This window comes from Sminthopsis crassicaudata, chromosome 5, assembly GCF_048593235.1.
Source record: "Sminthopsis crassicaudata isolate SCR6 chromosome 5, ASM4859323v1, whole genome shotgun sequence".
NCBI classification, from domain to species: domain Eukaryota; kingdom Metazoa; phylum Chordata; class Mammalia; order Dasyuromorphia; family Dasyuridae; genus Sminthopsis; species Sminthopsis crassicaudata.
The window spans coordinates 302695800-302715994 of NC_133621.1; the positions used below are offsets into that span (position 1 = coordinate 302695800).

Genomic DNA, 20195 nt, shown 5'->3' on the forward strand with positions numbered 1-20195 from the left:
AGAGAGAAGAGATATTAGAGCGACTATCAGAGTGAAGTTCTACAGAGCCATAGTACCAATCTCGGTGGTATGTCTGTGGAACCCGAAGGGCATATTAATATCATGCCAAGAAGCTTCAGTGCTTCCACTTGGATTATCTTGGGAAAATTCTGAGGATCACTTGGCAGGATGAGGTAACCAGGTCCCGAGGGCCTTTCCTGAGCTGAACTGCAGAGTGCAACTTTATTGGGCTGGCTCTGTTGTTCAGATTTCAAAGTATGCTAGTCTAAAAGGCTACTTTATGGAGAGGCTCCCGTGGAGGCCAGCAGAACTGATCCAAGGTCTCTCTGAAGAACTTTGGAATGGGAGCATGACATGGGAGACTCCTGTCAAGGACCATCCAGCATGGAGTGCCCTCATCAGAGAAGGGGCTGTGCTCTGTGAACCAAGTGGAATTGCAGCAGTTCAAAGAAAATGTAAAATGCCCAAAGGTAGAGAATGCACACCAAATGTTCATCCGGACTATTTGTGTCAGACCCGTGGCAGAGTCTTCCGACGGTCTGATGAGCCATAGTTGGACACATTGTACGTTGACAGCAACATAGTGATTCTCTTTGATTTTCTTAAAAAACGAAGGAAAACAACCACAGGGTCTTGGTATTTTCATGGAGCAGGGCTGAAAAAAGCACTAAGCAAGCCTTCAGGGTCTCTGCACTCAAACACTAAGGGACATTCATGGGGGATGGTGTGGTGGGCTCCATTCCTGTCCCCAACACGTATCACTTCAGATATTTGTTATTCAGTCATTTCAGGTACATATGACTCATTTGTGGCTTTCTTGGCAAAGAAACTAGAATGGTTTACCCTTTCTTTCTTAGCTCATTTTATACATGAGGAAACTGAGGCAAACATGGTGCAATCAGGATCTCATATTTAGTAATCATAATGGATCTATTTTATCTCTTAAACTTAGAAATTGTGTTCCAGCCCCATTGCCTGCTCTATTAAGGTCTTCCCTCTAAGATTATCTCCCTTTTACAATTTCTTTAGTACACTTAATATATTACTAAATGTTTTTTAAGTCATTCTCCAAATGATAAATGGCCAAAGGTAATAGACAATTTTCAGAGGAAGAAATGAAAGCCATCTACCATCAAAATGCTCTACATCGCTATTGATTAGAGAAATGAAAATTAAAACAACTCTGAAGGACCACTGGCTAAGATGACAGGAAAAGATAATGATGAATGTTGGAAGAGAAAACTGGGAAACTTATGCATTTTTGGTGGAGTCAAGAACTGAGCCAACCATTCTGAAGAGAAATTGGGAACTATGCCTGAAGGGCCATCAAAATGTGCATACCCAACAGGGCCTGTATTTCAAAGAGATCATAAAGGAGTGAAAAGGACCCACCCTGCAAAAATGTTTGTAAGGCCTCTTTTTGTGGTTGCAAAGAATTGGAAAATGAGTAGGTTCCCATTGGGGAATGGCTGAACAAGTTATGGCTTGTAAATATAATAGGATGTTCTTGTTCTATAAAAAATCAGAAGGCTGATTTCAAAAAATCCTGGAGAGACTTACATGAACTGATGTTGAGTGAAGCAAGTAGAACCAGGAGAACATTGCACAGGGCAATAAAATTATGTGATGATCAATTCTGATGGACTATTCTCTTGTCAACAATGCAGCGATCCAAGACAATTGCAAAGAACTGGGATGGAAACAGAGACGGCTTTGGAGAGTGAATGTGGATCGAAGCATAGTATTTTCACCTTTTTCTTTCTCATGCTTTTTTCCCTTTTGCTCTGATTTTTCTTTCACAAAATGACTAATATGGAAATATGTTTAAAATGATTGCAAACCATAATATAGCATTTGCACTCTTTCTGTTATTGTTTGCTTGCATTTTTCTTTTTCTTCCCAGGTTATTTTGACCTTCTTTCTTCTTTTTTTTTAATTTAGAATTTTTTTTCCCACAGTATATATACATGAGTAATTTTTAAAAATAATATTATCCCTTGTATTCATTTTTCCAAATTATCCCCTCCCTCCCTCTACTCCCTCCCCTAGATGACAGGCAATCCCAAACATTTTACATATGTTACAATATAACCTAGATACAATATATGTGTGTAAATACCATTTTCTTGTTGCACGTTAAGTATTAGATTCCGAAGGTATAATAAGTAACCTGGGTAGATAGACAGTAGTGCTAACAATTTACATTCACTTCCCAGTGTTCCATCTCTGGGTGTAGTTATTTCTGTCCATCACTGATCAACTGGAAGTGAGTTGGCTCTGCTTTATGTTGAAGATTTCCACTTCCATCATGTGTGGTACGGAAATGGTGAAGGGTCACCATTTAATAAAAAAGCTGGAGAGAGCTCTAGAGAAAAGCAAAGTTTATTGTACTTCTCGCGAGAAGGGCGTCCCACTCTTCGAGTAGACTATCGAAGAGAGGAAGAGGCTCCTGTGGGCAGGACAGCACCTTTAATCCCTAACGCAAAAACGCCCCCTCCCACCACTGACCCTCATCCTCATTGGCTGAGAGTCTTACATTCTAAACGCGAGATCTACCCATGAAATTGAACTTGACCAATAAGTACATAGTTGCCCATATTTGGATGAAATAGGGAGATAGCATAGGAGGGGAAGGCAATGTCCTTTACTTGAACTTCAAAGTCCTTCAGGCCTACTAGAATTCTGAAGTAGATGAAGCCTTACTCGATTTTCGCAACTGTCTTGAGAGATCTCACCTTATCTCATTCAATCAGAATATATCTTCATACAACATTGAAGTGTACAGCGATCTTCTGGTTCTGTTCATTTCACTCAGCATCAGTTGATGTAAGTCTCTCCAAGCCTCTCTGTATTCCTCCTGCTTGACCTTCTTTCTAAATCGGATTTTTCTTGTGCAGCAAGATAACTGTAGAAAGATGCATACATATATTGGATTTAACATATTTAACATATATTAGACTAACTGCCATCTAGGTGTGTGGTACGGAAATGGTGAAGGGTCACCATTTAATAAAAAAGCTGGAGAGAGCTCTAGAGAAAAGCAAAGTTTATTGTACATTCTCGCGAGAAGGGCGTCCCACTCTTCGAGTAGACTATCGAAGAGAGGAAGCGCCTCCTGTGGGCAGGACAGCACCTTTAATCCCTAACGCAAAACGCCCCCTCCCACCACTGACCCTCATCCTCATTGGCTGAGAGTCTTACATTCTAAACGCGAGATCTACCCATGAAATTGAACTTGACCAATAAGTACATAGTTGCCCATATTTGGATGAAATAGGGAGATATCATAGGAGGGGAAGGCAATGTCCTTTACTTGAACTTCAAAGTCCTTCAGGCCTACTCGAACTCTGAAGTAGATGAAGCCTTACTCAATTTTCACAACTGTCTTGAAAGATCTCACCTCATCTCATTCAGTCCCTCCTCTTATTTTGTACACTGAGATCTCTTCAAATTTTTGTAACATAATTTCACATTCCCTATGAATTCCTCACAGCATCTATTTAACAGACCCTTCAGCTTTCTCTTCCAACCTGATCATTCCAGATGATGAGTTTTGGACAATTCTGGTTATTAATCTGATCAAACAAGGGATGTAGATAGGGAATAATATAACACCACTAAGAGCTATAAGGCCAAACCAAAGGAGCTGCTTCCACCAGCTTCCCAAACCAGGACCATCAAGAAGTATTGAACAGTGAGGTCCAAGTCTGTACAGGAACAGGAGCAAGTTTCCTAATGTTCTTAGTGATTTCCTTCACTAGATTACCATTGTTATCAATCTTTATACAACACGTGGATAAATTTAGTTTAGCACAAACTCTCCCTTCCTCAGCCAACAATCCAGCACAAGTCTATGTTGTAAAACAGCCTCTCTGGTTTGAGTAGCTTCATCAGCCAAAAGATGTAGTGCCTCAGCTGTCTGATTGGTGATAATCTCTACAACTGCCTGAAGCCGAATTATTCTGTTCAACATATATATTGGAGTTCTATATCCCCAACTTCCATCTTGAGCCCAAGTTGCTGGCCCATATTCTTTGACTATTCTTTCTGGGGGCCAGGCCTCACCCCAACCATTTGCATCTCCAGTCCAAGTGATGGAAGTATCTAAACTCCTTTTTTCCCTTCCCAAATCATCGTACAACTGAATCCCTAAATATTGGTTTGCCTGTTCGGGAAGAAAGAAAAATTTTGGCCTTATTAGTCCAATATAACAATTCCCCGTCCAGTTGAGAGGCAGGTGAGTATAGGCAGTTAAACCACAGATCCAATAATGACCCTTTAGAGCAGGTTGTTCCCTTGGAAATATGTCTGAGCTATTCCTTGTAAAAGGGTAATATTGATGGTCTCTCGTCCCTAGGGGGCTTCCCCCCACAAAGGGGACATACTGGCATTTCCATAAACCTTGCTCTTTTCTCCAACTACAATTGGCAACTGGCCACTGGCCTGTTAGATTAGAGGTACTCCAAAATGTGGAAAACAGAGTCCCATGTTGCCCGGGTGTCCCTGGGGTGACATTATACCAACCCCATTGGTAACTGTACCCAATGTATATGTTCCCTTTCCTCTTATTCTCTTTTATACATCTCAATACATCCCATTCTACTTCACTACACTCAGCAGTAGTGACTTGTTGATAGCAATATCCCTGCTCTCCTATTTCTGGGAGAGCATTCAAGGTACAGTCTTTCCAGTCCTTTCCACACTTCAATTGAGGATTCCTCCCCTTATTTTGCCAATATTTAGACATTTTTGTACAGTCAATTGTCTTTGGCCTCAGGTCTATTCTCGAATAGGTCCACTCACAAACACTATTTCCCAGCTTCGAACCTCGTCCTGTCTGATTTAAGCAGTATTTCCCTTTCCTATCTTTGGTCAATGACCACTGATGTTTCTCTTCTCAAATCTGGAAACCGGTCCCATTATGAATTTGGGATCTGTTGCTAAGGATCCAGGCTGGGCTTAGGGGGACAGGTACCCATGGCCATTGGTTCAATTGTTGGAATCCACCACAGATCCAACAATTTGATAAGTTAAATGTGCTCCCTATATTCTGCATGAGCAGGAGAAATTGGTTCTCATCTCTAGAAGGTCATAAGGAAATAGATAAACCCAAAGCTTAGGGAGAGCCTCATAATGTTCAACTATTATAACACCGTGAAGTTAAGGTGAACTTCCCAAAGGAAAATATATCAAATCACAAACAGGCAAAGAGACCCAAAGTAAGAAAAGTCATACAGTTACAATTCCCATTCAGTGGAGGTCCCCTCCTCTTATGTAATTGGAGGTCTCCCCTGTCTTCAACTGTCCACTCTGATAAAGGTGGCGCCACAGGTCCTTTTGTCCTGGTGTGGTGTGTCCAGCCTCGTTCCTGGGTGCGAATCGCAGTATCTGAAGTCAGTATCACTTGGTAGGGTCCGTCCCAGCACGGAGTCAGCTTTTCGTCCTTCCAGGAACGGATCAGCACCCAATCACCAACCTGAATTCTATGAACAGGGAAACCTAGAAGTCTGAGCTATTAGCCCTTTTTGTTGGTCCTTGCAAATGTTCCAGCAATGATTTAACATATCTCTTAACAAACAAATCCTTAGTTTCTAAAATAGGGTCCCAGTCTCCCTTAGGATAAGCCTGGAAAGCATGACCATACAATAATTCATAAGGTGAAAGCCCAATATCTCTACGTGGCTTGGTCCTGATTCTAACCAGAGCGAGAGGAAGGCATTTCGTCCAAGGTAGTTGGGTCTCTAAAGATAACTTAGTCAACTGCCGTTTTATTTCTTGGTTCATCCTTTCTACGTTCCCAGAAGAGGGAGGATGCCAAGGGGTATGGAGATCCCAAGTGATTTCTAAGGCCCTAATCAGATTCTGCAATACCTGGGCAGAAAAATGTGTTCCCTGATCCGAGTCTATCCTCTCCACCATTCCGTACCTAGGAATAATTTGTTCTAATAAGACCTTACTTACTGTCGAGGCAGTTGCTCGGCCTGACGGGAATGCCTCCACCCATGAGGTCAGATGGTCCACTATGACCAGCAAGAACTCGACTCACTGGTGGTAGCTCAGTAAAGTCCACCTGGATGCTTTGGAATGGTCTGATTCCAGGAGGTGGTCCCCCTTTTGGAAGCTGGCGTTGGGCAGCCCTGTTAGTCCTTCGACAAACAAGACCACCATCCACCAGTTGTCGAGCCATAGTATATAGGCCGGGGGAAACATACCTTGTCAGTATAGCATCACACAGGTTTTGGACATCCCAATGGCTGCCCTGGTGCAGTTGCTGAAGGACTTGCCTCATACTTGCTTTGGTCAGTACCTCTCTGCCATCAGGTAAGAGCCATCATCCTTCCGAGTTCTCAACTGCTCCGAGAGTTGAGGCCTTCTTTTTCCTCCTGAGTAAAACTAGGAGAGGGTAGACTAGGGGGAAGTACAGGTATCAAAGCCATTATATGAGAGATTTCCTGATCTCCGGCTCCCTTGGCCTCCCGGTCTGCTAATCTATTTCCCCTTACCTCAAAAGAATTTCCCATCTGATGTCTCTTTACATGTATTACTGCTATATTCCTAGGAGTCAGAATATTTTCTAGTATCTCTCTGACTAATGTATGATGAACCAGTTCTTTACCTTTACTGTTTACATATCCTCTTTCCTCCCAAATCCTCCCAAATACATGCACCACACCCCAGGCATATTTAGAATCAGTATATATATTCCCATCTTGGTCACACAATAATTTTAACGCTTGATTTAAAGCATACAATTCACAGCAATTCACAAGTTTGAGCCAACTATGGGCAGGTAGACTGCCCTTGGTAACAGTGGAAGTTCTAACAAACCCATTTCTTTTCCCATTTACCATCCTAGAAGAACCATACATAAATTCTAAACAAATATTTATCATAACCTTGTGTTGATAACAATAAGGAATTTGTCCCAATGAGTTTATATCCAAGTAGATCTTTCATAAGTGAACATTATTCATACAAATCAGTTTGTTTTTAAAAACACCCAATGCAAATACAATCATATACAGAATGTCTAATTCCACACAAGAAAATTCAAGAAGTTTTGATAATAGATTCCCATTAACTTGTAATGGGAGAGACATTCTGCTATTCTGAAACATAAGGTCTTATCAAGTATTCTGATAGAGGCAGGGGGGGGGGGTTTGCAGAACTAAGAGGCAGGGAAACTGAGGCAGGACTGAGTCAGGACAATAATTCAAAGTTAAAACATAAGCTAGCCAATCATAGTCTAGCAAATTTTCAGCTAGAGTCCCCTGTAAAGGCCTTTTGTCTCTGCAGCCTTCTCCAAACCCCGCATTTGCTAAAATCAGGTGTGTCTAGCTAGTGGACAGGTAAAGAGCTTTTTCAACTTTTTGCAGCCTCTCCCTTATCTGTAGAGACAAGAGAGCGAGACAAAAGGAGACCTTTTGTCAATCGCAGCAATTCTTAAAAGAATTGTAACGAGCATAGAGCTCTAACAACGATGCAGGCCAGAAGCAGCCTGGATGTCCGGTGCAAAAAAAGAAAAAAAAATCTTTTACCTTTTCCAGAGTTCTATTCAGTACCCAAATTATGTCTATTTTCGAGGTCCTTCATCAGGGAACCAAAATGATGAGGTAAGCAAAGAGTAAGTAGTTTCCAATTAGGCCTGAACTGAAATAAGACATCAGTTTTTTTCCAATTTTCTGACCAGTTGAAATCTCAGTTTCCCTTCCCCCCCCTGTTTACAGAAATTATCAGATTATACACAACAGACTAGTAAATTTCCCAAAATAGCAATAGTCATACAGTTTTATACAGCAATAGTTCTGTTCTCCAGGGGTCAAAAAGGAAGCAGGATTAAAATTTTTGCAAATAACCCTATCAAATTATCAGATCAGATTAAAATAATCTTTAAACAAGGAGACTATCACGCATGTAAATAAATATTGAATAACTTGTTTTCAGAAAACTTCAGTTCCAACTCCTTAGAACAGTTATAGACTTGAAAAATAAAAATAAAACATTCAGTTATCAACACCATATAAATGTAGGCTTTTCCTTTAAACAGTAGAAATAATTAATATCTAAATCAGCAAGGAGGTGCAGTTATTAAAAACAAAAAACCCCACTATACTTAATGGGAGGGACCTCTCCACGTGGTCACCCTTCCCCCACACCACCATGCTTCCCGACCCAATATATCATAGCTCTATTTAAACTATTAATTACTTTCCTGTCCCGTCTTTAAGTAAATATATATGTATATATTTTTAAACTTTACACTTCAATGTTTGCACGTAACTGACCCAAATTTCATAAAACTTAATACATGCCCAACAGAGCTGACAAATACTTAAGGCATAGCTCAGTTACAAATTAGCCAATACCTCTAGCAAACATACCATCTAAGTAGGGAGATACAACCACAACCTCCCCTAAGTAAGCTACCAGCATTGTTTTAAAAACCTATGTTTTAACTTAAAATCCCAATCACAGCTTTAAATTCCCAATAATATAAAACTACTTTGCTATCATATTTAAAACAATGAATTTCACTAAATAGCGGTTTCTTTCCCCCGGCCCCCGTGGCCCTGCTGCAGTCAGGACACGTGGGAGGAAGAGGAAGGAAGCCACCATCTTCACTCGCTCAATCCCACAAACTTCCCCATGTACAGGGTTTCTGATCCCAAATGGGATTTACTAACAGCTATTTCTGGTCAGCTGGAAAGACCCCTGCTTCAAAAGACATAGTTCTCCTCCCCGCCCGAAGGCCCCTGGAAGAGCTAATGGAATTAAATCCTCTCAGGTCCTTCCTTTCAGGTACCATTTAATCCTTTTGGTACCACCAGTCTGCAACAAAACAACATTACCTTATCCACTTTTTCTTGCTTTTTTTAATTTTTCCTCATATTTTGGCAGTTTGTTCCAATTACTTAATTTATCTCCCAAGGGACTATCTACCGGTATTTTCTGATATTTTTCTCATTTCTCTCCGCGAGGGCTGGCTGGGACTAGGCCACACCCATTGAATTTGGAAGGAGTTTAACAGACTCCTAAACGCCCAAACACGCTAACAGTCGCCTGTTAACTCAGTCACCCAGGAAGGCCTAGCTCTCTTCCTGTCTACCGTCTACAGCCCCCTCCAGAACCTATAACTAGACTCAAGGGGCTTCACAGGACGCTTACCTCTGGGTTGCTGCGCAGCAAATTACTTGACTGATCTGTCCTCCACCAACCGGTTGGGATTTTCACCGCGGAGTTTCCGTTGCTTTTCTCTGAGTTTCTCCACTTCGGGTCCACTCTACGTCAGGGAGCAAGGAGAAGCCCCTGGAAGCTGGCGGGCTGCCTAAATCAAGGCAGGGCGCCATCCCACTAGCACCCAGGAGTTCACTTACTCACCGAGTAAAGGATCCGGACGAGCCCCCAAACTGTGTGGTACGGAAATGGTGAAGGGTCACCATTTAATAAAAAAGCTGGAGAGAGCTCTAGAGAAAAGCAAAGTTTATTGTACATTCTCGCGAGAAGGGCGTCCCACTCTTCGAGTAGACTATCGAAGAGAGGAAGCGCCTCCTGTGGGCAGGACAGCACCTTTAATCCCTAACGCAAAACGCCCCCTCCCACCACTGACCCTCATCCTCATTGGCTGAGAGTCTTACATTCTAAACGCGAGATCTACCCATGAAATTGAACTTGACCAATAAGTACATAGTTGCCCATATTTGGATGAAATAGGGAGATATCATAGGAGGGGAAGGCAATGTCCTTTACTTGAACTTCAAAGTCCTTCAGGCCTACTCGAACTCTGAAGTAGATGAAGCCTTACTCAATTTTCACAACTGTCTTGAAAGATCTCACCTCATCTCATTCATAGGGGAGGGGGTGAGGGGGGAGGAGGAGAAAAGTTGGAACAGAAGTTTTTTGCAAGCATCGGTGTTGAAAAATTACCCATGCATATGCTTTGTATGTAAAAAGCTAAAACTCCCAAAAATGATTGCATAAATTTAACCTGTATCAGATTGCTTGGAGAGAGGGGAAGTAAGGGAGGGAGGAAGAAAAAAATTGGAACTCAAAACTCCTATAAAAATGAATGTTTGAAAGTATTTTTAGGGCAGCTAGGAGGCTCAGTGGACAGAGCACCAGCCCTGAAGTCAGGAGGACTTGAATTCAAATGTGACCTCAGACACTAACACTTCCTGTGACCTTGAGCAAGAGAGAGGAGAGACCAGAACTATCTTCACATGTAACTGCAAAAATAAAATGTTACTGAATTCAGAGTAAAGCCTTGTTGACCAAGTGAGTAGTTGCCTGAAGGCGCAGGTCAGATTCTCCCATGGCCAGAGGACCCAGTGGGCTAGCTGGCCAGGGCTGACAGCTCCCAGCGTTCACCGGGGCCCCCCTGGCGGGGCTGATTCCTAAGCCTCCCTCTAGCTGGGCTCCTCCTCTTCCCCGACCCTCAGAGGGCCCCCAGGGACTCTGCCATTTCTTCCTCGGGGCTCATCCTCAGCTTCCCCCGGCCTTTAACCCCGACCACGTGGGAAGTCTGGCGCTCTGCCCATTGCACCACCGAGGCCTTATTTTAAATGCCTGTCAGGAGGCGGGCAGGGGCCAGGAAGGGCTGCGGAAAGTGCCCTCCCGTAGCCGCACCTGCTGGGGGCCCGGCCACCGTCCGTGGGATGGTTTAGAAGGCGCCGCGGCAGCCTTGGCGAAGCCCCTGCCAGCTCCCGGGATCCCGACGCTCAGGGCCCCGCCGGCCCTGCCAGTCCTGCGGGCTCGAGCCCGCGTCCCGCTGACACCCCCCCGACTGCCCGGGATCCAGGCCGGTGCCAGGCCGGAGGATGCCCACAGCAAGCGCGCTGGGGGTCTGATGCCGGGGATTGGGGGAGGCGGGAGACACCCCTCTGGCCTGAGCCCCAGAAAGGGCCGGAGCCGGCCGTCCCCGGAGTCTGGAAGGGCGGGGCGGCGTGGGGGCAGGAGAGCCTCTCGGGGGGCGGGGCTGGCCCGGGGGGCGGGGCCGCGACGGCGGCCTCCTCCCGCCGGAACCCCCGGCTCCCAGAGCTCTCGTCCCTCTCTGGCCGTGGCCGAGCACGCCGAGCGCCGACCGCACCGGCAGCATGGGTGAGAGACGGCTTCGCGGGCGGGGCCGGGGCTGCCCGGGGGGCCTGCCACGGGGCGGCCGGGAACAGCAGCGTCGGGAGTGCAGCCTGCCGGGGACCGGGAGACCCGCAAGCCCACTCCTCCGGACAGATCCGGAAACTGAGGCGCAGGAGGTGCAGGGAGGGGGAGCGCGCCTTCATTGAGCTCCCGCCGGGCGCTTTGCCTCATTTGACTGAGAGTGGGCCAGGGATTACCCCCGTTTTACAGAAAAGGAAACTGAGGCAGGCAGGTGACGTCCAAGCCCCCGCCGGTGCGTCAGGCTGTAAGTCCGGCGCTCTGCCCGTCGCCCCGCCGAGCTCAAGGTCACGCCGCCGGCGAGGGCCAGACCCTTAACCAGACTCCCAGCTCTGCCCGCTGGTCAGCGCTACCGGGGGCCCGCGGGGGCGGAGGCTGGCGGGAGGAGGGGGCGGCTCCTGGAGCCGCGGCAGCCCCGCGCTTAGTGGGGCGCCGTCTTAGCGCACCCCGCCAGCCAAGCGGAGCTCGCACACAGTAGGCCCTTTGCTCCCGGGAGTCCGGGAAGCTTCCTCCCTGGGTCCTCGCGAGGCAAAGGAAGGGCTCCGACGTGGATGGGTGGAGAACCGGTTAGGGAGAGGCTGGGGCGCGCTCCCAGAAACTGGGACGAGGCCGCCTCCGCCGGGGCGGCTGTGCCCTGAGTTCAAATCCCACCCCCAGGGCGAGCAAAGAGTTAACTCACCCGAGGCCAATCTACAGATCTTCTAAAAGAGCCTATTATGTGCTGGGGGTGGGGCAGCGGAAGTGGCTCAGGGGTTAGAGTCAGGAATATTCAAGTCCAGCCTCCCACCTCCTCTAGCTGTGACCTTAGGCAAGTCACTTTGTTGGGAGGCCTCAGATGAGGCTCTAGGGAAGTCTCCAAAGAACTCATCTCCAAGTCAAAGGGCAAAGTTTATTGCAATTCTAACGCCCATGAAGAGGCCCAGTGCCCCGAGATTTTAGCCAAGAGAGAAAGGAGACATTGATTATATCATTGATGATGGTGATTTTTATGGCCTAAAGTAGAACTGAGGAACGAACGGTCTCCAAGTCCGCTTATCTCTGACCCTGGACTGGCCTAAGAATCCCTGACAAATCTTGGGAACGGCGCACTAATATATCTTCCCGAACGTCTCTATTTCTGGGCCAGAAGACAGATTGTTAGAACGCTAGCACTCCAGGACAGGGGAAGAGGCCCCCGGGATCACTGAGTCTAAAGCCAGAAGATTTTAGAATCCTTGATAGATTGTTAGATTGCCCCCCCCCCTCCTTACTGCTGTTTCCCTGACTTCAATTTCACCCTGCCTGCCTCAGTTTCCCCATCTGTAAAATGGGCTGGAGAAGGAAATGGTCCACCACACCAGTGTCTCTGTCAAGAAAACCCCCAGTGGGGTCCCCCATTTTGCATTGGGGATACAAAGGAAAACAAAAGGTAGCCCCTTTCATCGAGAATTAGCCACTTACAAGCTTGGGAAGAATCAGTAGAGGGAAGGGATCCACTAGGGAGAGGAAAGTTTCCTGGAGAAGGTGAAATTTTTAGCTGCGACTTGAAGGAAGCCAGGGAAAGCCGTGGAGGTCTTGCCAGGCAGGGGGCACAGCCAGGGGAAATGCTCGGAGGCTGGAAATGGAGGAAAGACAAGGAGGTCCACCAGTACCGGAGCTCTGGGTCCTTCTGAACAGGAAAGCTACGGTTCTTTAAAGATTAGCCAGGGGAAAGTAGAACGAGAAGGTCCAAACTCCAGGCCCAAGTCCTCCAGGCATTGGCATCCAGTTCCTTCCCATGAAAAGCAGTGGCTGAGCTGGGTTAGGCTAAGGGGAGTGGCTGCTAGAGTCCTGAATTGGAGTCAGGAGGACCTGAGTTCAAAATCTGTCTCAGACACTTTACACTTACTAGGCAAGTCATTGAACCCCAACTGCCTCACCAAAAAAAAAGGAAGAAAATAAGCATTTATTAAACACCTACTATGTGCTAGGCATTGTGCTATGCCCTTTATAAATATATCATTTGATCCTCACAAGCCTGCAGTAGGTGCCATTATTATCCCCTTTTACCGATGAGAAAACTGAGGCACAGCGATTTTCCCAGAGTCTCACTACTAGAAGTGAATGGGGGTGGATTTGAACTCGGGTTTCCCTGGCTCTCTACCTGGAGCTCTGTCCACTGTGACCCCCGGCTCCTTAAAAGTGGCTCATATCTTCCCTTTCTTGCAGGTGTCTTAACAGAACTGAGACTCACCATGCCTTGGGGCCACATTGCTGCCAAGGTCTGGGGCTCCTTGCAGGGACCCCCTGTGCTCTGCCTCCATGGATGGCTGGACAATGCCAACTCCTTTGACAGGCTCATCCCTCTTCTTCCTCAAAGTGGGGCTGGGCTGCTGGGGGTGCCAGGGAAGGGGGCAGGGCAGGCCAAGAGTGTGAAGAGGCGCTGACGGCTGACCCCATCCCCCTCTCCCGCAGCCTTCCATTATGTCGCCATGGATTTTGGGGGCCACGGCTTATCCTCCCATCATCACCCTGGATTCACGTACCACCAGCATGACTTTGTGAATGAGGTGCGCCGAGTGGCAGCAGGTAAAAGGGGAGAGAGTGGGGGGAGGGTAGAAGGCTTTGGGAAATCCCCCTTGTTCCCCCATAGTCTCACCTGAGACTGCCCAAGCTGGAGGATGGCACCTTAGGGAGCCTTCAGGACAACCCCTCTGCCCTTTAGGAAATTAAAGGCACCAGCCATCCATGTACTAAGGGTACCGGCCATTCAAATACTAAAGGTTCTGGCCATCCAAGTACTGAAAGTTCTGGCCATCCCAGTACTAAAGATAGTGGGCACACAAGAACTAAAGGTACCGGACATCCAAGTACTGAAAGTTCTGGCCATCCCAGTACTAAAGATAATGGGCACACAAGAACTAAAGGTACTGGGCATCTAAGTACTAAGGGTACCAGCCATCCATAAAAGTACTAAGGGTACCGGCCATCCAAGTACTAAAGATTCTGGCTATCCAAGTACTAAGGGAACCAGCAATCAAAGGTGTTTAAAAAACCAAGGATGGGGCCTGGGAATTTGGGGAGCCGGACCCAGAGGGGTTGTGGGAGCCCAGGCCAAGAGGAGCCAGTCCCTTGGTGATGTGGGTGGTGTGGAGGGAGCTGCCCTGGCCCCCAGCTCTCCTAGGGTCAGTGCCCCTTGGATCCCACAGTGTCCCCTTGGCCGGGCAGGAGAGCCTATGAGTAAATCCAGAGCCCTGGCTGGGCCGGAGTTTTGGGGCTGGGCGGGAGATGTGTGCCCAGGTGGGCATAGGTGTGTTTGTGTTTGCAGCCCTAAACTGGAAGCGCTTCTCCCTCCTGACCCACAGTTTTGGTGAGTACACGGGGCCCAGATCCCATTTTCTCACCTTCCCATGGTGGGGGGAAGGGATAGGGGCAGTCTGACGGTGCCCTTGTTATTCCAGCCTGTCTGCCCTTGACAAGATAAGCAAGTGGCAATGAGTCCCCGTGGCCTTCTTGGTGGGCCTGACCTCCTGGTCACCGGAGGGCACAGGGATCCCCCTCAGTGTCGCCTGGGGGGTAGGGGGATGCCCTTACCCGGATCATCCCCCTGCTGGCATGGGGTCCTGGGAGGGGCAGGTCAGGGGGCCCACTCTCAGCTGACTCTTCTCTTTTGTCCCACAGGCGGTGTTGTGGGGGGCATGGTAAGCCCCTGAGCTGCAGTACCCATGGGAAAGGAGGAGGGATGCAAATATTCCTGACAGCCGCTCGCCACACCTGGACAGCCCAGGGCAGGGCCAGCCTCCACCTGAGAAGTGTGAGGCAGAAAGGCCTCGGGCTGGCTGCCAGGGAGAACAGGGATCACCCTTGGGATGGGAGGTGTCCCAGCAGCTGCCCAGGGCTGGCCTGCCCCCATTGGCTGCCTAATAATAACTCCTGTGGAGAGACCTTCTGCCCACTTCTCACAGTGCCAGGGAGGTCAGGAGTCTCAGACCCAGGGAAGCTTGTCTCTAGTAGAGCCACTGTGCCAATCTGCCCGCGAGCACTGCCTGTGAGCTCACCCACAAGGCGGGTCACCCCCACTGCAACGGGAGGGGAGCGCTGGTCAGGGGCCCCTCCCGGAGCCTAAGCTCCCCATAGCCACAGATGGTCCTCCAAGCCGGTGTGGGCCAAAGGACTGGCCACAGCCCTGGCTGAGCCCTTGGGTGCTTAGGCACTCAACATTTATTAGGCACCTGCTGTGTGCCCTAAGGGTACAGATACACTAGGAGCTTGCCACCTGACTGGGAAGATGGCTCTCCAAGGGACGTGTTCTCCAGGTGCCAGGAACCGAGGGGGCCGATACATGATCATTAGGCTTCCTGTGGAAGGTGCTCGGACCTGCAGGGAGAGCCGCCTCTCTGCAGTGTCTCTCTTTCCTCCTCCAGTTTTCCTGCACCTTCCCCGAGATGGTGGATAAACTCATCCTGCTGGACTCCGCTCCCTTCTTTTTGGACACTCTGGTGAGGCCTTTGGCGGGGGAGGGGGACCTCAGCTTGAGGAGGCCCTTGGGATCCACAGGTCCATCCCCGGGCTGCAGCAGTAGCTCCTGCCCCCCCAGAGGGGCCTGGGATGGGAGCCCAAGGGAGGTTTACCCAGGGCCGGGACCTTTGCAAAATCTGACCTTCCTGCCCGGAGAGATCCGTGGGATCACTGACCCCCTGCTACAGACGGGGTGACTTAGCCCTGGGTCAACCCCCCCCATTCTTGTAGACCTTTAGTCTGGAGCACACGGACTCTCTGGGATGAGTCTCTTCCCATTGGGAGGAAAGGGGGTGAGCGGCTCAGGGGGACCCTGAGAAGGGAACGGAGCTCCGGGGGGGGGGGGACAGTGACCGCCCCCACAGCAGCTCTCGGAGCCCCAGGGAGGGCGAGGGGGCGAAGGGTCGTCCAGCTGGCGGTCATGCCGTCAGTGTTTGTCACGCAGCTCCGGTCTGGCCAGAACTTGTACCCCGGTGTCCCCATGAGGGGGCCAGGCTAGTTGTCCCAAAGGGCAGTGGGACTCTCCCCATCCTCTGGGCTGCCCTTCATCACCTGGACCCATGGGGGCAGCAGCAGGGGTCCCCCTGCCTTTCCTTTGGCTCAGTGTCCCTTACCCGGCCTGAAGGTTTCCCCCGGAAGGACATTTCAGATCGGCACCAGCGGTTGTGGCCCCTGACCTTGAGTCCGGCCTGCCCCTGCCCAGTGCTCTGTCTGTGCCCCGGCGGCAATGCTGGGGGGAGCTGTGCCCGCTCCCCAAACCCCGCTCTTGTTGCGAGGCAGCCGGGGACATGTACAGGGGGGACTCCAGGCTTGGCGGGGGCTCACGCGGAAGTTCTGGTAGCCTCCCCCTGCGGGGCCTCAGGGGCAGTTTGGAGCTCCAGGGGAGCAGAGCCCCTTCCTCCAGAAGGGGGTCGCCGGCCAGTGTGCTGGGAGCTGGGCTCGATGCCAGCTTTCCCGCCAGGGGCCCCAGGCAGCCCGGTGCAAGGTGCCCGGGGGAGGGAGAGCCGGTTCCCCGGTGCCAGCCTGTGCCCTCTGCCACCCTCCAGGAGATAGACAACATCCTGACTTACAAACGGCACAACATCGAGCACGTGCTGGAGATGGAAGCCAAGCAGCAGAAGCCCTCCAAGGTTGTCAGCCCCCAGGAGATGCTGCAGAGGTAGGGCTTCTGGGAGGGGAGGGGGCTTGGAGGGGGGAGTCCTGGAGTTCGGGGAGAAGGTTTTCAGCTGGGCTGGGGACTTTCTGAAGCCAGAGGCCCAAGCCCTCCCTGCCGATCCTCGGCACCCGGCCACCTCTCCCGTTCTGTTCTCTGGGGATGTCGTCACTGTTCACGATAACAAACCAATGGGTGGTTCAGCAATCGTCATGTGCTGCCCAGCACTGTTTGCCCCCCTGTGGGACGTGTTGTCGCTCCCGGCGCAGGAAGGCCCTCCTCTGTCCCCGTCTGACACCGTGCCCGGCCTCTCCCCCCAGCCTCCCTACCGTTACTTGTTCCCTCTCCCCCCCAGCTATCTGAAGAACAACATCCAGGTGGGCGAGGAGTGCGGGAAGCTCTTACTGGAGAGAGGGACCACCAAGGTGGGAGAAGGTTAGAGCTGCCCCGGGGCACAACCCAGCGGGGGAGCGGGCAGTGTCCCTGGAACTCCCCGCCCCCTCCCAGATACTGGGGGATGAAGGGGAAAGGGTAGGTCTGAGCACATGGGTTGGTCATCATCATTAGCTGCTCCCTTCCTCAGTTTCCTCCTCTGTAAAATGGGGTTGATGGCCCTTACCCTCCTGTCCACTGAGAACCTCTCAGAGCCCCAGTCCTGCCCAGGGCTGAACTGGAGCTACCCAGAGGACACCCTGGGGGGGCGGGGAGTCCTGCAGAAGCCTTGCCAGACTTCTACGAGCCAATAATAATGTCCAGAACCCACCTCATAAGACTGAGTCTTTTAGAACCATTAAAGAATAGGCCATCTGTGCTCTGGACCTTTAGGTTTGGTACTGAACCGGGACCGGAGGCTGGCTTTGGTGAGTTCCCCATCATCCCTTTCTCCTTAAACCTCTTCCCAAGGGCTTGGGGGCCGGGGACCTGTCCACAAAGGGAGATTTTACAAGACCCCAGACCAAAATGGCTCCTGGCCCCAAGGACTTTGCTGGAGGGAAGCCCTGTGAATGCTCTTGTGCAACTTCCTGCGACCCCGTTAGGGGTTTTCTTGGCAAGACATTGGAGCCTTCCTTCTGCAGATGGGGAAACTGAGGCCGGCAGGATAGCGACCAGGGCTGCACAGCTGGTGAGGTCTGGGGTCGCCTTTGCCCTCAGGCCCCGGGCCTGCCCCTCTGCCACTGGCTTCCTACCTGAAGGAGGGTCCAGGCAGGGGAAGTGGGACATGGGACCAGGGAGGGATGGGGAGGGAGCTGCTGAGAGGAGGCAGGAACCAAGAAGGGGCTTTTGTTAGGCCCATGGTGCTGAGCCCTGGCCCCCCCACCCCCCTTCTCTGTCTCCACCACACTGCCCACTCCCGGAGGGGTTTCCTCCCTGAACCTCCACCTCTTGACCCAAAGGAAGCACTTAATAAATGCTTCCTCTGTTCTAGGGGGCCCCTAGAGGGCTGGGAGCCTCAGCAGCCCCCAAACGCTGCTCCCCACACACACCCTTGGGGACTTGGGCCCTTGGGTGCCCCTCCCATCATGATCTGTCTGGCAATTCGGGCACGGTTCAGGGCCTCCAGGACAGAAGGCCTGTAGGAAGGGAACCTTAATTTGCAGGAAGGGGAGGGACGGTTTCCAAATCTGGGAGCCGTGGGAGAGCTGCCCCAGCCACCTTGGACTGCCTCTGTGGAGAAAGCCCGAACGCCCCAGAGCCCAGGGAGCCCCAGATGTGGGCCTGGGGGAAGGGGCAGAGTGGGGAAAGCCCGGCTGGTCTAGGTCAGAGCCCTGGATGCCAGGCAAAGCGTGGGCACAGGGAGCCAGTGAACATCTTAGAGCAGGGGAGGTGACGAGTAACCCCGAGAGAGGGAAGCTGGGCTGCCTGGCTGGCAGACAGGGGCTTCCGTGACAGTACTTTTACCTTTAGCCACCCTGAAAGTTTAGCTTTTGCCAGTCCATCAGCAGAAGGCTTTACAACCAAGAGGGTCCCTACCCTCCCATCATGAGCCCCCTCCTCTTGGTTTCAGGGGGTACTGTGGGCAAAAGCTGAATCACGGAACAAAGCTTCCCCCCCATAATTAAGAGCTTGGTGAATCCCAGGGGTGCCCAGCTGCTAACTAGCTCAGGACTTAGATCGGAGCTGCCATTTCTCCGTCTGGATGATCTCATTGGTCTTTAGAACCCTGGGAGGCTTTTAATCTCCCCATGTTACAGATGAGGAGACTGAGGCAAGTGAGGGCGTCCATGGGAGGCAGAATTGGAATCCAGCTCTCCATGAGTACCTTCATCACCTAAGCCAACCCCCCACATTTCTGACCCTGGGAGGGGTGCAGGGGGATGTGGTCATGGCCCAGTTTACACCTCCACCAGGAGCCACAATTCCTGCCTCTGGGCTTACATCAGAGGACTCCCCCCCTACATGGGGGGGAGGAGGCTGGTGGCAAGGAGTCTTGGGTTCCAATTCAGTCAGCACTTTAGCGGGATGTGAATGCTTCCCTCAGAGAACCTTCCCCTGCCTCAGTTCCCTCAGCTGTACCATGGGGACAACAGCAGCAGTTGGGGGGTGGGGGGAGTCCGAGATGCATTTTTGGAGCTGCTTGTTAGTCCAGACCCCCCCTCCCACTCATGGGGCTCTTCTTCCCCTTGCAGCCAGAGAACAACTTTGAGCTCATCACCAAGGAGCAGCTGGAGTATTTCTGCAAGAAGATCCAGGCCAGGATCCTCTTATTGAAGTAAGTGGGAACGGCGCCCCTCCCACTCCGGGCTCTGACCCTTTGGGGCCCCTTTTCCCCGCCCAGTCCTCCTCTCTGGCTTCTGAAAGGCTTGGGATGCGGAGTGGGCCCCCCCACCAGGGGAGGTCTGGGGCTCTAGACCTGCCAGCCCCAAGAAAGCCACCGAGACCTCTCCTCTTTAAGGGCCACACAGGGATTGAGTTACTTTAGGCTACTCAGAAAAGGAGAAAACCCAAGATCCATGGAGAACGTTATAAATATTTTAAAGTCGTCCCTGCAGGAGGTGAGCTGTCTGGGGGAGGGGCTGGCCTGTGGGGGGGGGCTCCTGGGCAGGGTCCGGCCACTCACTCCCGACCCTCCTTTCCAGCGCTACAAGTTTGTGGAGGTCACAGGCAGCCATTACGTCCACATGCAGGAGCCCCACAAGGTGGCCGGCATCATCAGCAACTTCTTAGAGAGCAACCAGGACTTGCAGGCCCACCTATAGCCCTGTGGGCTCACCCCGGCTGGCCCCACAGCAGAGCCTCATCCTGGCCCAGAGAACCAGCTTTGCCTGGCACAAGGGTGCCCTTCTGGGACCTCTCCGGGAAGGCTTGGGGCAGCCTTCCATGACTTGACAAATAAAATCTCCTCCTCTCCCTCCTGTGGTCTGTGAGGGCTGAACCGTGGGGGGAAGGGGTGGCAGGGATCACCGGGAGGGGGCCCTCC

At 50.8% G+C, this 20195-nt stretch overlaps 1 protein-coding gene and 1 long non-coding RNA gene across 9 annotated transcripts in view; one reads left to right on the plus strand and one right to left on the minus strand.

Annotated features, from left to right (window-relative positions):
* The window catches only part of LOC141545021 (uncharacterized), a 53202-nt gene extending 42334 nt beyond the window's left edge, over positions 1–10868 (minus strand). For 7 of the 8 annotated variants that reach the window (XR_012482855.1, XR_012482854.1, XR_012482856.1 and 4 more), the window contains exon 1: positions 1561–10868. This is a non-coding gene — a long non-coding RNA (uncharacterized LOC141545021). The remainder of the gene's footprint in view (positions 1–1560) is intronic. The other variant, XR_012482853.1, reaches the window with a different exon arrangement.
* An 87-nt stretch (positions 10869–10955) lies between these two features.
* Positions 10956–20126, plus strand: SERHL2 (serine hydrolase like 2). The gene is made up of 12 exons (XM_074271871.1): positions 10956–11094; positions 13336–13485; positions 13582–13695; positions 14435–14476; positions 14788–14807; positions 15531–15605; positions 16671–16783; positions 17133–17212; positions 17603–17637; positions 19405–19487; positions 19671–19770; positions 19855–20126. The coding sequence occupies exons 1-12, from the start codon at positions 11091–11093 to the stop codon at positions 19972–19974; spliced, it is 936 nt and encodes a 311-aa protein (XP_074127972.1). The 5' UTR covers positions 10956–11090; the 3' UTR covers positions 19975–20126.
* Positions 20127–20195: the final 69 nt, after the last annotated feature.